This window comes from Myotis myotis, unplaced genomic scaffold, assembly GCF_014108235.1.
Source record: "Myotis myotis isolate mMyoMyo1 unplaced genomic scaffold, mMyoMyo1.p scaffold_m19_p_4, whole genome shotgun sequence".
NCBI classification, from domain to species: Eukaryota; Metazoa; Chordata; class Mammalia; order Chiroptera; family Vespertilionidae; genus Myotis; species Myotis myotis.
This window is the reverse complement of record NW_023416346.1, coordinates 76,153,013-76,173,242: the sequence shown is the minus strand read 5'-3', so window position 1 is coordinate 76,173,242 and position 20,230 is coordinate 76,153,013. Positions and strand designations below refer to the sequence as shown.

The 20,230-nt window shown below is 39.4% G+C and overlaps 1 protein-coding gene across 1 annotated transcript in view; it reads left to right on the top strand.

Moving 5' to 3' along the window:
• Nucleotides 1–20,230, top strand: part of SYTL5 (synaptotagmin like 5) — a 209,135-nt gene that overhangs the window by 84,709 nt on the left and 104,196 nt on the right. The window contains exons 5-10 of the mRNA XM_036306003.1: nucleotides 5,307–5,448; nucleotides 8,960–9,092; nucleotides 12,774–12,880; nucleotides 14,918–15,010; nucleotides 15,608–15,673; nucleotides 19,846–20,024. Coding sequence (XP_036161896.1) covers nucleotides 5,307–5,448; nucleotides 8,960–9,092; nucleotides 12,774–12,880; nucleotides 14,918–15,010; nucleotides 15,608–15,673; nucleotides 19,846–20,024 — 720 coding nt within the window. The remainder of the gene's footprint in view (nucleotides 1–5,306; nucleotides 5,449–8,959; nucleotides 9,093–12,773; nucleotides 12,881–14,917; nucleotides 15,011–15,607; nucleotides 15,674–19,845; nucleotides 20,025–20,230) is intronic.

Sequence of the window (20,230 nt, the reverse complement as noted above, 5' to 3'; positions counted from 1 at the left end):
TCTGTATTGCAGGTGAATGTGAGTCACTGTCCCTTTCTGGATCTGGGCGACCTGATTGAGGTCTGAGAGGTTGAATCCCCTAGTACCATGGTCGGCAAACTGCAGCTCACAAGCCACATGTGGCTCTTTGGCCCCTTCAGTGTGGCTCTTCCACAAAATACCACATGCGGGTGCGGGCGTACAATGCGATTGAAACTTCATGGCCCATGCGCAGAAGTTGGTTTTCAGCCTGGGCGAGTCTATTTTGAAGAAGTACTGTTGGTATTTGGCTCTGTTGACTAATGAGTTTGCCAACCACTGCCCTAGTCGTCCAGTGGTTGGGCACTCCTTAGCCCAGAGGCTGGGTTTGCCTTGAGTCTCACACCTTTATTGTCCCTGTTCTGAACTGTATTCCCTTTACCTACAGAGCTGATCCTGCAGATGTCACCTTCAGGTGCTTGCATTCTCTCTGACTTTTGCCTTTCTGTGCAGTCCAGGGTGGTGTCTGCTTGAGGTCCAGCTGGCTGCACCATCTGGGGCAGTGGCAGTGGCAGGGACCCAAATGCTGTTTCTGAGTAATTAGATCAGGTAAATACTCAAAGCCTCCAGAAACCCACCTCTGCCTGCAGACTGATTGGATTCAGCCTCAAGTAGTCTCAGGTAATTGTCCACACTTGGGGTGAGTGGTTTTCCAACAGGGTGGGGAAATTTCTTTTGCCTGAAGGATAATTGTTATTATCAGTATCTTAATGGGCCTCAGAAACTCCACATGATGAGGCAAGGCCTTTTTCTTTTTTTAATTTAATTTTATTGTTTAAAGTATTACAGATAGTAGTACATATGTCTCCTTTTTTTTTTTCTCCCATTGACCTTCCCCAGCCTCCTTTGCCTCCCGGCACATGCCCTCACCCGACCCCCCAGTGTCTTGTGTCCATTGGTTATGCTTATATGCATGCATATAAGTCCTTCGGTTGATCTCTTACCTCCCCCACTAACACTCCCCAGCCTTCCCACAGGCCTTTTTCAATAGGGTGGTTCAACTGTCTTCCTTCCAGGCAAAAACTGCCTGGATAGCAAAATTCTGCCTAAGAAAGATGATTTCTGGAGCATGAGGGAATATCTCAGCACAGGAAGCCAGGGTGTCTGACTTCTGAGCTCTAACCTCTGAGCTCCCAACCCTGGATTATTCTTACACAGCTCCAGTCCACTCTGCCCTTCCTCTGCTTGAGCCCAATGTGAGTGGCTGCACATGAAATTTTGTGTGTTGGCACTTTAAGAGGATGCCTGCATTTCCAGACATCTTCCCCTGACAGCAACACTGATGATTTTTATAGTCATGTGTTTTGTGGGCACCTTTCTCCGTTCTGGGGGGCCCAGCTTTGTGTTTAGACCCCAGAGTTCTCAGTGATAGCCCCCACAGCTGAGGTATCTATCTAGAACTTCAGTGGCTGTGGGAGCTAATTTATAATGGGGACTTTTTCAAACCCATTTGGGTTAGAGAGAACCTTCCGCACAGACAAAAGTATAACTATCCACATGTATACCTTTGGATCATAACTTCTTGGCTCATTTCTGAGAGATTCACTCCTAGCCTTTCTTATTAAAGGAGATTTTACCTAAAATAGTAGGTAGAGAGATTTTTGTGGTAATATTGTTCTGAGAGTACATACCTATAGTCACAACACAACATTACTAGGTAGGTCTTTAAGTCTCTTTTAAATGGAACTTCTGAGATGAGTAGAATCGTTTGGAATGGTATGAATATGGTTAACTGTTGTCAAATATATAAATGTAGCACCTGAGGTAGGAGGGCTCAGGAAAATCACCAACTTATAATTCATTTACTCTATTTAATCACAAAATTTTATTATCTTGTTGTCAGAATCAAAAGACACAGTCTTAGACCCCTCCTGAGCAGAGTGCATAGTACTATATTTTATTCAGAGTGCCATATCTAGGAAGACAAAGCCAGAGACTGCTTCTATGTAGTATAAAAGGAATGCCACCAGATAATTTTCATAGTTTTTAAAATAACATTCCAAGAAACTAATCCCAGCTTCTGATCTTTCGATTACCTTTTTCTTGATATCTCACTTTATCAGTGTAGAACCTAATTGGTTGTAAAAAGTTGATCCTGGTGAAATGATGAGTAAACAATATGAGAAACTACAAGAGCACAGGCTTAGAGTAAGCAGAAAATTCTCAGTTTTTCTTCTGACTTTGTTATGTACTAACTGTGACAGTGTGGTGGTGGTTGTGGTGTGTGTGTGTGTGTTGGAGGTGTGTGTGCATGTGTGTGTATGTACTAGTATATTCATACATGCATGCAATAACTGTTCAGCCTCTCCAAGACTTAGTTTCTTCATCTTTAAAATAGGAACATTAATACATTTTTTAAGACAGGGATGCTGCTGAATGGAAAGTAACATCTAGAAAATACTCTGTAAATGCAGCTGCTATTTGCATAATCATTGAGGGTGGTGGCAGCTGATAGTATCAGTCAGGACGTACTTGATTTTGGTGGCTTCTCTGATGCACAGGCTTAAAAAAATTTATCAGCTGTGTTTGACAGCTTTGATGGTCACTGCTAGTTCTTCTGCGAGATTTATCATTTGCTAATGACAAATACACAGTCAGATATTCTTTTGAAAAAAAAATACACTTTATTTATTCCTATAAATCTCTCCTCTTATTGGCTCAACTATAAGTCCTAATCACTATCACTGCTGCACTTTTACAATAAGAAATTCATTATTATAGGTATACTTATAAATTATTAAAATTTTACTGAAAGACTGAAATACATAAAGCTTATATTTTACCGCAGCATATTTTGTGCTCACTGAGGGTAAATAATAAAGTAAAAACATTCTCTTCTACTCTAATTGTCAAAACTTATATTTACTTATGAATCTCTATCCTATCTAATAATAGACAAACATGGTAATTGACCATACCTTCGCTACGCCTACCATGGGCTAATCAGTGCAATATGCAAATTAACCGCCAACAAAGATGGTGGCTAATTTGCATACTGCAGGCAGGGCAGGACAGCGCGAGCCACCAGTGTGCCACCATCCAGAGCAGGCCCACCCCAGAAGCCCCAGCAGCCGCCTGATATGGTAGTAACTCTATCAGTAAGCACTCTGAAAGTCAGTGGCATAAATGCACCAATTAAAAGACAGATTATGAGGGTGAATCAAAAACAAAACTCACTTTAAATATAAAGACACATATAGATTAAAGGTAAATGAATTAAGCTGCAGCCTGTTTTGCTCAGTGGATAGAGCATTAGCCCATGGACTGAAGGGTCCCAGGTTCGATTCCAGTCAAGGGCATGTACCTCAGTTGCTGGCTTGATCCCCAGTCCCTATCAAAGCATGTGCAGGAGGCAACCAATCAATGTGTCTCTCCCTTTCCCTTCACTCTCTCTAAAATTCAATGGAAAAATATCCCTGGGTGAAGATTAACAAAAACAAAGTAAATGGATTAAGTAACATTAAAGAGATTATAAGAAAAATATATTCCAAATTTTGTTAGTTGTATAATGGTTATGTTTAAATTATTAACACCTAAGAAATTGGGTGTAGGGTACATATAATATGCTGTAGTATTTTATAGGTTTTTTACATGTATGAGATTATTTCAAATTAAAATATTAAAAAATTAATAAAATATTAATTAAAATGTGTATGCATTACATGAAAAATCTCCTAATTGCTTCTAGCATAATTTATTAAATTGTGCTAAAATTTAAAAGGGTTCAATTAAAAAATATCTTAATTCTAAATGATATAATAGAAAATATATAATAGTGCAGTTATAAGCACTTTTCTGAAAATAAAAATCTAAAGAAGTGAATTTAAAGAAGGGATTAGCCAAAGAAAATATATGCACAACCCATGGACACAGACAACAGTATGGTGATGGCCAGAGAGAAGTGGGGGGCAAGAGCTGGGTAGAGGGGACAAAAGGGGGGAATTAGGGACATCCTATATAATAATAATGAAAGGCTAATATGCACATTGACTGAACGGCAGAATGACCGGCTGCTATGATGAGCACTGGCCACCAGGGGGCAGATGCTCAATGCAGGAGCTGCCCCCTGGTGGTCAGTGTGCTTACATATGGGGAGTGCCACTCAGCCAGAAGCTGGCTCATGGCTGGCCAGCACAGTGGTGGTGCCAGGAGCCTCTCCCACCTCCGTGGCAGCACTAAGAATGTCCAACTAACAGTTTAGACCCGATCCCTTGGGGGCCTAAGCCTTTAGTCGGACATCCCCCGAGGGCTCCTGGATGCCAGAAGGATGTCTGACTGCAAGCTTAGGCCTGATCCCCCAGGGAGTGGGCCTAAGTTGACAGGTGGACATCCCCCAAGGGGTCCTGGACTGTGAATAGGCGCAGGCCGGGTTGAGGGATGCCCCCTCCCCCCCCCCGAGTGCACAAATTTTTGTGCACTGAGCCTCTAGTTTAATGAGAAAATCTGTGATCACCTTAAGGGCTGTAAATTTTTTTTATTAATCATTATTGAGTGGAATGGAATAACTTTTAACAAACATGAAATTGAGTCAAGCTTATTTACAGAATGTCATTATTTTCATACCATATTTATTAAATGTGCACCATGAGTCAGTCATTAAATACAGAAAAAAAACATAATTTCCAATCTTTTATTAAATATGTACTGAGGCATTATGAAGGTGCTAGAGGTATTATAGTAAATACATCATGAATTCTGTCCCAAGGCACTCACAGTTGAAAGAGGCACCCAGGCCTATATATGTGGAACAATTAGAAGGCCAAGCAAGGTATTGTGTAGTCAAGTGCTATATAGTTTGGCAAAGACTGTAAGTCACAAGGCCTATGACTGACAGAAAAGGTCTGGTGGGGGAGGCTGGACTTCATATGAGCCTTGAAGAATGGGGAAGATTTGTATGAATGGAGAGGGACAAATAGGGCATTTTCCATCAGGAGAACATGAGCAAAAGCCTTAGAGGTGGAAGAAGCATGATCATGAGCATGGTGAGTTGACAGGATAGTAAGGAACCTAGACTGGCTGAAAGAATGCTGGTGAGCAGTGGAAGATATAGTTGGAAGGGTAGGATGAAACTCAATGACAAAAACTCCAGAGTCAGATAAAGAGGGTTTAACCTAGTGATCCCCTAAAGCTCTTTGAGGAAGAAGGTGCCATGATAGGTGATGATATGGCTATGGTGTATTTCATGTGGTTCCTTATGTCATCATTATTCTTTTATAAGCTTTTCCATGACTTTGTCTTTGGTTGCTACTCTGTTTCCATGTTAATTCAGAATGTTTGTTCTCATTTAGAAGAAGCACTGGTTCATCAGATCTTAATGACAAGGAAGTTGGTCCTGGGACCCTGAGGAGCAGCCAGAGCAGTGGTATGATGCCAGTCACTCACAGGTCACCAGCCCCAAGCCCATGCAGCATGATCCCAGTCATCAGTAGAGTAAGTACACAAATGTGAAGGGACATCAGTTTTCTGGGAGTTGACCTCACCACCATGACATTACTGGTTCTCAACTCTCTGTATCTCAGTGCATGTTGTTTACAATGATTAATGGTAGAAGCTTCTTTATCAGAACTGAACCTCTTGCATCCTTAGCTCCCAACAGAAAGCCTGCAGTAGAAGGAAAGAGAAGGAACAGGTTTAGAGGTGGAATTTGTGTGATGAGGGTTTAAATGGCTGTATGGTTTAAACAACATATAAATAATTTTAGAAATTTTTGATTTTGATACTCCGTGCTACTTCTCAAGATGTTGAATGCACTAAAATTTTTGCAAACTGATTTAAATCAGGAAAAGTAGAGTCTTGAAATTATTTTCTAGTTTTCTTTTCTATACATCTGTTAAAATAAGGGGTCAATGCATAATAAATGTTTAAATTGCATAATATATGTGTGTATAATATATGTGTGTATATGGAAGCTGCTCTTTTGAATGAATGAACAACACTAGATTTTTTGGATTAAGCAGAAAACCATATATATACAAACCTTATATAAAAACTATAGCTTTTTTTTAGACAGCCAATATTTAATGAGGGCCTGCTATATGCCAGTCCTGGTCACGTAAATACTTGAAGGATCTGAATGAATTAGCCATGTAGGAGTCTGAGGTAAATAATTCCTCCAGGAAAGAACACCACTTATATTCAGCAGGTACATTACTGGATGGCTGTTCCAATTACTTACGGGCGACCTCCTTGAAAAATCAGTGGCTTTGCTCAACCAATATCTAAAATATGTTTAATGCCCCTGAAGGAACAACCGGTGCATAGATTCTGAGGTGTATGCATGAGTGATATGCACAAGGAAGAGTAAGACAGTCTGTGTGGCTATTGCTGATGAATGAAGGGAGGAGGACAGATGGAACCTTGCAGATCACAGTATGCACTTTGGCATTTACTCTGGATAAGATAGGGATAATTAGATGGTTTGAGCAGAGGAGTGACATGATATGGCTTCTTTTTATGCAGGATCTGGGAGCTGTGTTAAGAAGCAGCTGTAGGGGAATAAGAGTAGAAGCCAAAATGCCATGGCAGAGACTGGGCTTCAGGAAAGAAAGATAAAAGTGGAGGTTGTGAATAATCAGATTCTACAGATTTTTTAAAAGGAATAGCCAAAAGGCATTCAGACAGATTTAATAATAATAGATATATTTAAACACTTCTAGTCTAAATTGTACTTGCTGATAATAGAGATGCCATATTTGAAATTTCTTAAATACTTATATTAAGATCAGCAAGCAGTACTATTCAATAGCCAGAAAAATACATGGCTATTTGATAATTATATTCATTTCTTTGGTCACCTAACAAGGAATGATCCTCAAAGTATTTAGGAACTGGTATTGCGGGGAAACTGAACAATCAGAGCAAATACTGGCACAAGTTTAGGGAAATATCTTGGGAACCCTTATATGCCACACATTACCTGCATTATGGGAAAAACTAGGGTTATAGAGGAGGGAAAGCACAGGGAAGGGAATAGACTGGGAAGGGTGCTATTTATAACTGATACAGAAGTCTTAAAAAATTTAATAGCTGGGCAGCTGTATCCTTGGGTAGCAGAAGACTATCAGTTTAATGATCAGTAAGCTAGTCAAGTTTGTTCTCAAAACAAGGATTATCTTCTTAAGTACCATTTTTGAGGGGAAAATGTCACCCTTGTCATGTGCTAATACCCTAAAAATTGACAGCCTCTATACGAATTTTTTTTATTAAACAACATTTAGATTTCCCCAACATAAATTCCCTAGAACTGAGTTGAGTATATGTACATATATTTAAGCAATAGCTTGTGTTGCTCTAACTTTTGCATTCTAGCTGATCTAGCTAGTCTTTTATATGAGACACAAAAAGAAATATTTTCTGTTGAATAAACGTAAGACAGAATAGTACTTTAAGAAGCACACTTCTCTTTCATGATGAACGGAAGAAGTATACAGAATGAGATGATAATCAATATAACTTCTCCCAAATTAGTCCCATTTCTCAGCATCTCTTTGTTTTAATATTCTTTTCTTCTTTAGCATGTGAGAAGTAAGTTTTTAAAATGAAAAACTCTTAGAACATCAAAGTCTCTAACCTGACCTCTGCTATAATGTAACTTGTCAACTTTAGGTTTCACAGTCTGAATCTCCAGGGTATGTATTGCATGTTAATGACTGTACAATATTAATTGGAAAATTAGTGTTCAATAGTAATTATCTTCCCAGAGTGCCAATTGGAAAATTTCCTGTCAACATAGTTGTTTCTAAGGAAGTTGGTCTTACTTTGTTGGGGGACTCAATGTATGAACAATATTTTGAGGAGTTGGTGAAAACTGACCTAAACTAATTTATCTGTTTGACCGCTGTGACAGTCTTATGATAAATCTAGGTGGTATACAGCAAGTAATTAGGAGCTATATCCTTCCTACTATAGGGAGTATGTATTAGAAAATAATCAAAGACCAAAAACAGTCTATATTGAAGCTGCAGTGATTAGCATGCTAAGCAAATGAGAGCCACATCTCTCTGGAGTGAGTTCATCAAAATGTCCCTCAGTGTCTAAGGTATGGGCAACAAGGAGGAAATTCCTTCCTGTAGAATTTTTAAAAGCATTTTTTATTGTTATTGAAAAATGAATTTAAAAATTTCTTTTATATTTGATCATTATCACATTGTGGTATCATTTCCATGGACATTTAAACTTGACTCAGTTACTAAAAAGTTCAAAATTATGTTTTTAATGCTCAAGCAATGTTGGAGTGATATAACAGCCAAGCCCTTATGGGCCCAGGGACATTTTGGACAGAGTTTTATTTTATTATATGTTACAAATGAAAGCAAGTCTCAGACTGAATTCTGCAATTTACACAAGCATTTATTAGCAAGACAGTACCCCAAAATCACCGATTCCTCTAAATTAGGGAAGTACCCATTCTTTATCCTTTTATGAACTTTGATAAGCCCCTTGCATGAAAGTTCCATTTCAATAACAATGTAACCAACCAGGTTCTGATCATCTAGCCTGCTAAATGGAAAAGGTGCCATGGTCTTCTGTTAAATGGATGTGGAGTAGGTAAGGGGTGGTTGAGGAGAAAGGATGTTGAAAGGGGAACAAGCATAGGGCCATAGTTTTAAGCCTACTCTGATGGTATGAAGATTGCCAGATTCTTATACATAATTTATGTAAGTTGGAAGTACCTGTATCATTTACTAACCATATAGTAGAATGCTCCCAGATCTTGTGAATGAAAAATTATTTCCAAAGCCTTCATTAGCATTAATTAGAGAGTAATTATTAATAAGTTTTAGAGTTATATGGCCTCCTTATGAGGGTCCTCCAAATATCAACTATCTTCTAAAGAATACATACTTAAATGTGGCTTTACTGAAGTGTATTTGTGTGGAAGGATTTTAAAGTAAATTATTGTCAGTATAATGTTTTTTTCTGTTAATGTTTACTTTGTGAGAAGGAACATGGTTTTGAAAATTCTTTGGATTTGGCTGCCATTGAAGGCACCTCAGAGGACTTCACAAAGAATCATTGCACAAACACTTCTGGCACACCTTCCATAGCAGTGTCCAGGGCCTCCCTCTCCTCAGGTGGGTATTTACAATATCACTGCTCTGCTGTACAAAATGACTAAATCAGGTGTAGCTTACTCTTTTCATGCCTTAGAAAAAACTTGTCTATTCTTTTGGACCCATGGTGGTAGGCCCACTCCATAAGAACTACTTATAGGTGGTCCCAGGTGATGTTTTGAGCCTCTTACATTTATGCAAAATCTATTTCCTAAGTGTACACTTGGCAGGCATCACTGCCAAGTTTCAGAGCTATCCTATATAATAAAAGGCTACTAGAAATATGCAAATTGGCCGAATGGCAGAGAACTGGTTGCTATGACACCCACTGACCACCTGGGGACAGACATTCAACACAGGAGTTGCCCCCAGGTGGTCAGTGTGTTCCCTCAGGGAGAGTGTCACTCAGCAAGAAGTTGAGCTCATGGCTGATGGGCACAGCAGTGGTGGTGGAAGCCTCTCCTGCCTCCATGGCAGCACTAAGGATGTCCAACTGCCGGCTTAAGCCCTGCGGGGAATGGGCCTAAGCCATCAATGGGACATCCTCCAAGGCAGCAGTTCTCAACCTGTGGGTCGCGACCCCTTTGGGAGTCGAACGACCCTTTCACAGGGGTCACCTAAGACCATCGGAAAACACATATATAATTACATATTGTTTTTGTGATTAATCACTATGCTTTAATTATGTTCAATTTGTAACAATGAAATTAGGGGTCACCACAACATGAGGAACTGTATTAAAGGGTCGCAACATTAGAAAGGTTGAGAACCACTGCTCCAAGGGCTCCTGGACTGCGAGAAGGCACAGGCCTCGCTGAGGGAGCCCCCTTCCCCCCCCCTCCCCCCCCCCCGTGAATGCACAAATTTCATGTACTGGGCCTCTAGTACCAAATATAATTGGCTGATTTGATATGAAAGGCAGGGACACTTGCCCAGAGCTCAAGGATATTAACTTTAAAAAAATCTTTATTGTTGAAATTATTACACATGTCCCCCTTTTCCCCTATTGACCCTTTCTAGCTTGTACCCACCTTCTGTCCCCATGGAATGGACTATCCAATCTCAGAGGGAAGGCAGGGGTGCATGGGTGGGAAGAATTTAACCCATGGGCATAGACAATAGTGTGATTAAATCAACTTTTTAAAAATTAACAGATTTATTAAAATATAATTTACATACCATAAAATTTATCTGAGTTTTGTCAATTTGCATTAATTTTGATTGCCAGTAGGTATGGATTAATTCTACTATCTTACTTTATATATTCCATCCACCTCGCTTTTGTTCTAGGTTTTATTCTTTCTCTACTGCTTTCTTCTAGATCAGTGGTTCTCAACATTCCTAATGCTGCGACCCTTTAATACAGTTCCTCATGTTGTGGTGACCCCCAATTTCATTGTTACAAATTGAACATAATTAAAGCATAGTGATTAACCACAAAAACAATATGTAATTATATATGTGTTTTCCAATGGTCTTAGGTGACCCCTGTGAAAGGGTCGTTCGACCCCCAAAGGGGTTGCGACCCACAGGTTAAGTATTTACAATATGACTGCTCTGTTGTACAAAATGACTAAATCAGGTGTAGCTTACTCTCTTGTGGGCATTAAATGCTGTTCTATATTGATGTCTCCCCACCCTTTCCATTTTTTCCCTTCCTTCTAGTTTAGTATATACACCATCTCTCTTTTAATGATTATCTGAGCGTTTTTAATATGCATGTTTAACTTAAATTCTAATTTCTAACATAAATGTTAATTCTTCTTGATTTGGTGGTCAGCAATGCCCTATATCTAGAAAAAATTAACCATTTTGTGGTTTAAATAAAGAATTATTTGCAAGCAGTATTAAGGTATTAATAATAACCCGTTTCATTTATATGGTACATTCAAATATATAATTTCACTTCATTATCACAATAACCCAGTGTAGCAGATATTATGTTGTAATTTTATTACCTATGAATAAAGAAACTCTTCAGAGAAATTGGTCATAATTATGAAGTTTAGGTCCCATATGTAGAATTAAAATCATGACAAAATTCTCAACATGAAAATGTTACTTGTTACTTAATGATGATATTTGCATAAAGCCTAAATCTGGATTCTGTATGCTGAGTCAGAGTCTCTCCTAGACAGGTAGCTCCCAAAAGGTTTTCTAAATGAGTGTGGTTATTGTTGCATTTTGCTTAGGATTAGAAAATCAGTTCACCTATTAAATGAAACCTTTTAAACTAGGCTAGAAGTGAACTTCCTAGACCAGTGGTTGGCAAACTCATTAGTCAACAGAGCCAAATATCAACAGTACAAGGATTGAAATTTCCTTTGAGAGCCAAATTTTTTAAACTTAAACTATATAGGTAGGTACATTCAACTTTAAATTCACGGTTTTCGTCTTCCGTTTTTCTTTGCTTCTTCTTTGTAGCCATCTCAAACAGGGCACCTAAAAAAATGTTTCATTTTATAGTAATAAAGCCACCAACACAAAAGAATTACAATTCTTAAATTGATGACAAAAATACCTGTAGGATTTGCAGCTGGATGGAAAAATACAGGTAACTTTATGCTTCGAGTAGGTACTTTTGTCACCCATGCACGATTTGCAGACGCGACTAGCACTAACCACTGCACAATGAGACTGCTGACTGACTGGCTCACTCAACTCGTGCATGAATCGCACGTGCCTCCCTCGCGCTGTGTATCCTTTGGCCCGCCTGCACCGCATCTCCTGTCGCCCGACCAACCGACACCCCCCCCCCCCCACTTCTTCTAACGCCACTTCTTCAAAATACACTCGCCCAGGCAGAAAAACGACTTCTGCGCATGGGCCACGAAGTTTCAATAGCACTGTACATGCGCGCCCGCATGTGGTATTTTGTGGAAGAGCCACACTCAAGGGGCCAAAGAGCCACATGTGGCTCACAAGCCGCGGTTTGCCGACCACTGTCCTATAGACTGTATTTCTACTTCTGAACACTTCCTGTTTATTGAGTATATACTCTGTGTCAGGTGCTATACTAAATACTTCTACTTTATATCACTTACCATTTCAAACTTATTTACTTGATTGCTCTCTTAAATCTTTCTTATTTATAAGCAATGATATCTACATCAGCGGGGCTTTGACATAGAACTATTCTGTGGAAATAAACTGTGTCTTGATAAGTTTTCCACAACATTACTGACTACCGTATAGTTCTTTAACTTATATTTTCAAAAGAAACATATTCTTCTGATTATAAAATGTTCTGGTACCTAAAGAAAATAGAATTTTCTCCCATTTACCTGTAGCCACTCCCTTTTATTTGATTTATAAATTTTAAAATCAAGAATGGTTAATGTTTTATTTTTTCTAAGCTTAAGGGTCCATTCTGAGAGAGTTTTTCAAAATCTATGAGCGAAACAGAAGACTTAAACACCTTAAAATTAGCATTTTGTAATAGAGCATTTAGTTTCCTATGATCAAAGGAGAAATGAATACATCAGTGTTGGTAATTCAGTTCAAGGGAATTTCAAAATGTTATTAAAATGAAAGTATGTTAGCATAAACAGCAGAAAGTTACTGAGTCTGACACTTGCTTTCATAACACTATGTCCCATGCTTACAAAGAATTGGAATAAAGATGAAAGATTTACAATGAAAAGTGAAAACTTGTAGAAAATAAGGTGATTCATATTTTTCCTTTTCTCTTCCTTCCCCCAGACCAGAGTCAATCTGAGTTAGATTTGAGTGGGTCATTTAAAGAAGACTTAAAAGATACTGTAAATTTAAGAAGCAAGTATGTCCCTGGGGCTTTAGACAAAGATTTGGTAAGTTGGATACAGAAAAGAGTCCAATGATCATGGGGAAAAGGCATGATATTGTTCAAAACTTGTCCACTTTTACATGAGGATGAGTTGAGGGTAAAGTGAGGATATACAATAATCTCTTTCTATTAGTCTTCACAACCAGCATACAAAAATAACTAAGGAATGATTTAGTAAAGGTAAGAGGTAATCAGAGGTAATCAGATTAATCTGGAAAGATTATCTTTAAGAAACACCTGTTGGGAATTTCAATTCCTACCTAAAAGCACATTACTGAATCTAAACCTGGGAAATGGGAAATATCAACATTTTCTAAATGAAATAATACTAGATTTAATCTGACTATGTATTTTATATGAACATTTCTACATCTCAAGTTACTCTCAATAAACTGCTTTCTTGATTAAGACTAAATTATTGGAAAATTAATTTATAAAATGAGAAAGTTGAATTAGATTATTGGTAATGTTACTTCCATTTCTAATGTTGTGATATTCTGAGTTCTATAATTGCTATAATGCAATTTGAACTCCATGGAAGAAAGATATAACACAAGTATTAAATGACAATAATATAATTTTTCCAAAGCAAGGCAAGAAACTTACAGTTCTAAAACTCAATGTTATTTACTATCTATACTAATTAAAGGGTAATATGCTAATTAGACCGGGAGACCTTCCTGGAGACTGGCCAGGGAGGGCAGTTGGGGGCCATTAGGCCAGCTGGGGAGGGCAGTTGGGGGCCATGAGACCGGCAGGGGAGCACAGTTAGGGGTCATGAGGCCGGCCAGGTAGGGAAGTTTGGGGCCATGAGGCCAGCCGGGGAGGGCTGTTGCGGGCCATGAGGCTGGCCAGGGAGGGCTATTGAGGGCCATGAGGCCAGCAAGGTAGGGCAGTTGGGGGCAAGAAAGTCAGCAGGGGGGACAGTTGGGGGTGAGCAGGCCAGCAGGCAGAGTCATTAGGGGGGATCAGTCAGGCAAGCAGGCGAGTGATTGGGACCCAGCGGTCTCGGATTGTGAGAGGGATTGGGCATAAACTGGTAATCAGACATCCCTCAAGGGGCTCCAGATTGGAGAGGGTGCAGGCCGGGCTGAGGGACACACCCCCTCGTGCACGAATATTGTGCACTGGGCCACTAGTTGTATAAATAATAACTATCTTAAAATCCACCACCAAAAAAAAAAAGGAAGCAAATAATGAGATCAAATGGTTTCAAAGTTTACTTGTTCTCAACCTTTACAGAATAGTTAATTCTAATATTATAAAAATGTTTTTGATCTTAAAAACTCTAAAAAATCTTCAAATTCATAGTTTTAAACTATTATAAACTTCACTCTCAAACTTGATTTTAAAATAATTTAAAAATTATAAGTAAAACCTAGCAGTGAATGAAAAATATAGCAATAAGGATAACTAAGTTTTATTCTAAGAATGAATGGAAGAATTAATCTATGTAAAAATATGTATTACATAGCTAATATTTCAATATATTAAAGGAGAAAATACAAAACTATTTTTGCTAGATGCTGAAAACTATTGACAAAATTTAACAGTCATACCTAATAAAAATACAAATTTAATAAAACTAATATAAACCATTGAAATATGATTTTAGCTCTGGCTGGTGGCTCAGTTGGTTGGAGTGTCACCTAGAGCACCCATCTTGACAGTATACACACACACACACACACACACACACACACACACACACACACAAATGCATACATGCACAGATCAAACACTTTTTAATTAAAAAATAATTTAATTGCCCAAAGTAAATCACCTTAGATATCACCTAAGGTCTGTGTGATTCTAAATTTCATTCTCTTTCCATAAAGCTTCCACTAGGAAGGAGGCCCTACTCCTCTGATAATATAATTCAGGTTGAATGGATAGCAAAAGAGGAAAACCTAGAATAGGGCGATTTCTAGATATTTGTATATGATTTTTCAGGTATTTTAAAAAGAAAGTGATTTGGGGAGTGAAATGACTTTCTAGGAAAACAGTAAACCAAACCACTGATATTTTCCCCCTTCCTTAGGACTCCTCGGAAGAAACTGAAGAAAGTATTGATGATGTAGTGTCCTCCAGGTTTTCTGCAAACACCTACAGCCTACCAAGTGGCCTGTCAAGAGTAAGCAGTTCTCTAATGCACTGGAAGCTTATTCTTTCTCTTGTTGATTTTCTGTTCACTTCCAAAGGGCATATGAATGTTTTTGGGACAATGTCTGTTAGTGAGTTAAGTCATTATAGTGTTCCACTTGTCCTTTGCCCACAGAATACTTTTTGGTCTAATTTTGTGTAGACTTTTCCTAAGGCTTCTCATTGCTTTCCTCTTCTTCCTTGGTCCTCACATAGGCTTTAAGACCTCTTCAGTCCTTAGTTCAGCTCAAGCCTATAAATTATCTCAATTCTCTGCTGATACATTTCCCTTCCACCATTCTCTCAACTCCCTAATTGTTCTCCACACTGCTGGCAGACATTCTCCTAAAACACATATCAAGTCAGGTTTCTCTCCTATTCAAACAGTGTCCATAGTTTCCCACTGCCAACAGAATGAAGACCCTTCTTACTTTAGTGTTCAGGCTTTCTTTAAGAGGTAGCCTTTAGGAACCCCTGCTACCTTTTACCCATCTATATGTATGTAACTTTTTTCTTTGCTTCTCTAATTTCTATCTGTTATTTTAATACCTTTTTTTTCCCTTTTGACCTTCGTGTGACATCCTTAAAGAATTCTCAAGCCGGCCCTGACAAGAAATGGACCTACCTAAATGTGCCTGATGTTGACTCAGACACTGTGAGTTTTCAATCTTTGCTTTTCCTTCTTTCCAACCGTACTTCACAAATTTTATGGTACAGGAAATCTGGTTAGGTGGGCAATTTTCCAGCATATAGCTTTTTCTGATTTGTATTCAATTTACCAGAGGTTCTCTTTTAAAAGGTAAATAAAATGATCAGCCCTAACCGGTTTGGCCCAGTGGATAGAGCATTAGCCTGTGGACTCAAGGGTCCCAGGTTCGATTCCGGTCAAGGGCATGTACCTTGGTTGCGGGCACATCCCCAGTAGGGAGTGTGCAGGAGGCAGCTGATGGATGTTTCTCTCTCATCGATGTTGCTAACTCTCTATCCCTCTCCCTTCCTCTCTGTAAAAAATAAATAAAATAAAATAAAAAATAAATAAGTAAAAAATTTAAAAATAAATAAATAAATAAATAAATAAAAGGTAAATAAAATTATCAAAATCCAAGTATTCCCCCCCAAAAAAAACACTCATTAAACATTAGAATATGAGGACTAGTCAAAAGATACATGGTCCAAAATTATTTACCATTGATGAGATACCTTTAGAATAAATACCTCTATTTTATTTTTTTAAAATTCTTACCCAATGATATTGTTTCATTGCTTTTAGATAGAGTAGAAAGGAGGAAGGGACGGACAGAGGGAGCAAGAGCAAGAGAAAGCTCTATTTTAAATCACAGCATTGGCTTGGTTAAGAGCATAAAGTTTGGTTAGTAGTAAAATTTCCTTAACTGCCTAAATTTCCCCCAAGCTTAAGCATTTGTGAGTTCTTAAATTTTCTTCCATCTATAGGGCCCCTTGCTTACAGAGGAACTTCTTTGAATAGTGGCTACAGAACAATGTGGTGAGCCATGAATTAGTGATAACAAGGAAATAGTGTGAGGTATGTTAGGGAAGTCCTCAGACTAAAAATCTGCAGAACGTGTTGTATGTCTTGGCGCTGCCAACAATTTCTGTGAGCCACAATTTTCTCATATATAACATGAGGAGTTTGGGGCTTATTCTTGAAGGCCTTGAAACTCAAATGATAGTTCATGGACCAGCAACATTGCATTACCTAAAACAGATATTCTAAAACTTTGTCAGTTCAGGGAGCCTGCAGTATCTCAGTGATACTTTCATGGCACTCACTCCTGGACCAAAAGTAATACCTGAATAGCCAATTTATTAATTATTTGGGTAAAAAATAAATAAAACAATAAGCACTGGTATCCTAACAATTTAGCCAATTGAAAAAATAATATACATAAACTGAGAGAAAAATAATATTTTATTCCATTATTAAATAGCCCTTAATATTTACTAATGGGATATGTGTGTCTGTTGGCACTACATGAATTGTTAAATTTGGAATCTGATTGGACGGCACCACTTTAATTTCATTTTTGTTTTTTTCAATTCTCACCAGAGGATATTTTTCCATTGGTTTTTAAAGAGAGTAGAAGAGAGAGGGAAAGACAGAGAGAAATATTGATGTGAGAGAAACACATTGATTGGTTGCCTCCTGCATGACCCCTGACAATGGCCCCGGCAGGGAGAAGCCTGCAACCGGGGTATGTGCCCTTGATTGGAATTGAACCCTGAACACTTTGATCCACAGGCCAATGCTCTATCCACTGAGCCAAACCAGCTAGGGCTAATTTCTTGTTCTACATTGATTTTTATGCAATATTTGTGTTTTGTGACAGCAACTGCCAAAAACTCAATTTCACACAGATAGGACTTTATAAAGAATAAAATGTAATTTAATGTTGATACTGCAAACTACTGTTTGTAGTTTATATGGTGTCTGATAGATGACACTATGTTTCCCTTGTAAATTTAAAATACCTGTGTGCCCCTGTGAGTTTACTGAGGTGCTGTGGAATTCCTTGACAAACAGTTTGGAAATTGTGGACCTAGTAGAAAAGCAAAATCTCAGACCCAACCTAAGATAGAATAGATCTGAATACTTGTTTTAATAGATCCTCAGGTGATTCATATGCAATTATAGTTTGAAAAGCACTGATAAAAGCCACCTACTATCATGACAATTCTGTTTCCTTATTTTATGAATAGGAAAGACAAATTAGGTCGCTCACTGGCTCTCTTTAAGTTATAATTTCCAAGTATAGTCCTCCCTCGGTATCCACCTGATGTGTAAACTGTGGATATGGCAGGCTGCCTCAAATTCTGGCATCCTTGGTTTTCTCTTGCCCTTGAATTAAGCCTAGAAGAGATACTATCCATATGACCCACATCCTGTTCTTTGAATCGTCTTTACTCTTCATGATTGAAGGAATGTGATGACTTTATATATGTACAGGGTGTAGCTAAAGAAAGTTTACAGTTGTTGTATGGATATTAATACAATAATGAATAAATAATAATACAGGAATAAACTGTTTCCCATACTCATGACTGTAAACCCACTTTTCCCTCACCCTGTGTGTGTGTATGTATATATATGAAAAAGTCAAAAGTGGAACCTCTCTGCATTTACCATGGTCCTTACCTCCCAGTGGTTCACAAACAAGATTTTTGAGACTGTTAAGTCACTCATGAAAGCCTTTCAGGTGGTATTTTGTGCTAGTCATGTTGCTAAGATAGAGTTTTTGCTTATGGCACTAAAGGATAATTTTGTTAGTTGATTGAAAATATATCTCTCGTAATTAGTGACTCATCAGGAACTTCATTCATTCTGGGAGATTTGGACTTTTTAAAACAATTTATGTATTGGTTGGTGTGTTACTGTAGTGTTCTATTTTGTGGGTTGATATTTTACTGAGGTTTAGGAAGCCAGGGTCCTACATTACTTAGGTGGCCACACAGCTGCTGAGGGGTGCCTTGTTAATACTGCAGTTATGACTTTCCAGAGGCTAATGAGATGCTCTCTGGGGGTGTACCAGGGAGAATTTTGTAGCTCTTACTAGCAAATAGATGAGCTTTTGTTTTTCCTGGTTAACACATTCTAGATCTTGAAGTATATTGACCTTGAGCCTCCCAATGAGAAAGGAGAAAGCTACAGGGATTTGGAGAGGAGATGGGATTGGAAATGCCTCAATGACTCCATATTCATTAGAAAAGTGAATAAACAAAGGCTATTCACTAATGCAAAAGAGCAATGCTTCTCCTCTCAGCAAGTTGCCTGCCTTCATTACTAATGGTCCTAGATCTTATTATCCTTTCTCAGGCTTGGATTTTATGCAATGAGAAAATTAAGCAAATAAGTGATTTTTGCTTTCTTCCATTTCCTTAGATTTCCCTACTGATTATAAAGAACAGGAATTATAATTGAATGAAAGGGGTGGTTTTTGTGAAGAGATCATTAGTATAATACTAGAGGCCCAGTGCATGAATTCATGCATGGATGGGGTCTGGCTGGCTGGCCCAGCCCCAATTGGGGCGGATCGGGACCGGGTCTGCCGGGATGAAGAGGCAGCGGAGGTTAACCAGACAGCCCGCCCCAATTGGGGCACGATTAGGGCTGGGCTGGCTGGGGGGAAGGGCCATGAGTGATTGGCCAGTAGGACCTGCCTCCGATTGGGGTGGGGGGACTGATTGGGGGCAGGGTCAGCCATGGGGAGGGGCTGTGGGTTGTAAGCTAGCTGCCCCCCTTGAATGGGGTGACGGGGTTGATAGGTGGTAAGCAGCCAGAGGAGGGATCATGGGAGGTTGGCCAGCCAGCCCCACCCTGTTTGGTGTGGTGGGGGCCAATCAGGAATGGAGCTGGCTGGGGAGAGGGGCCGCAGGACCATTGGGGTGGTGGGGGCTGATCAGGGGTGGGGCCAGCTGTGGGAGGGGCTGTGGGTGTTTGGATGGCTGGCCCTGCCCCAGAATGGGTTGGGGGGCTGATTGGAGGTGGAGCTGGCTGGGGGGAGGTGCTGTGGGCTGATCGGGGTGGTGGGACCCATCAGGGGTGGGGCCAGCCAGGGGGAAGGGCCATGGGGGGGGGGTGTTGGCCGGTCACCCTGTCCTTGATCGGGGTGGGAGTGGCCAATCATGGGTGAGGCCAGCTGGGGAGAGGGGCCGCAGAAGGTTGGTCAGCCAGCCCCACCCCCTGATTGAGCCAGTTCGCTGGCCGAAGTAGGCATCATTGGGACTGGTTGTTCCTGTCATTATGGCATTATGGTCGCTGGCTTTTTATATATATAGATAGGACTCCTCTTTCTATCTTGTTTATTCTAGGCCAGCCTTAATAGCATGCTGAGTGTTTACAGTGAAACAGGAGACTATGGCAACGTGAAGGTCAGTGGTGAAATCCTTCTCCACATCAGCTACTGCTACAAAACTGGAGAGCTCCATATTTTTGTCAAGAATTGCAAAAATCTGGCCATAGGAGATGAAAAGAAACAGAGGACAGATGCGTAAGCACATAACATATTCTGCTGTTTATTTCAATTGCTGCATTTTTTTTGTCAGTATATGTGTTTCTTTTATAGAATACTAGAGACCTGGTGCATGAAATGCATGCATGGGAGAGGGTCCCTCAGTCCAGCATGCACCCTCTAGCAATCCGGGACACCTCAGGCGATGTCCGACTGTGGGTTTAGGTCCAATTCCATAGGGATCC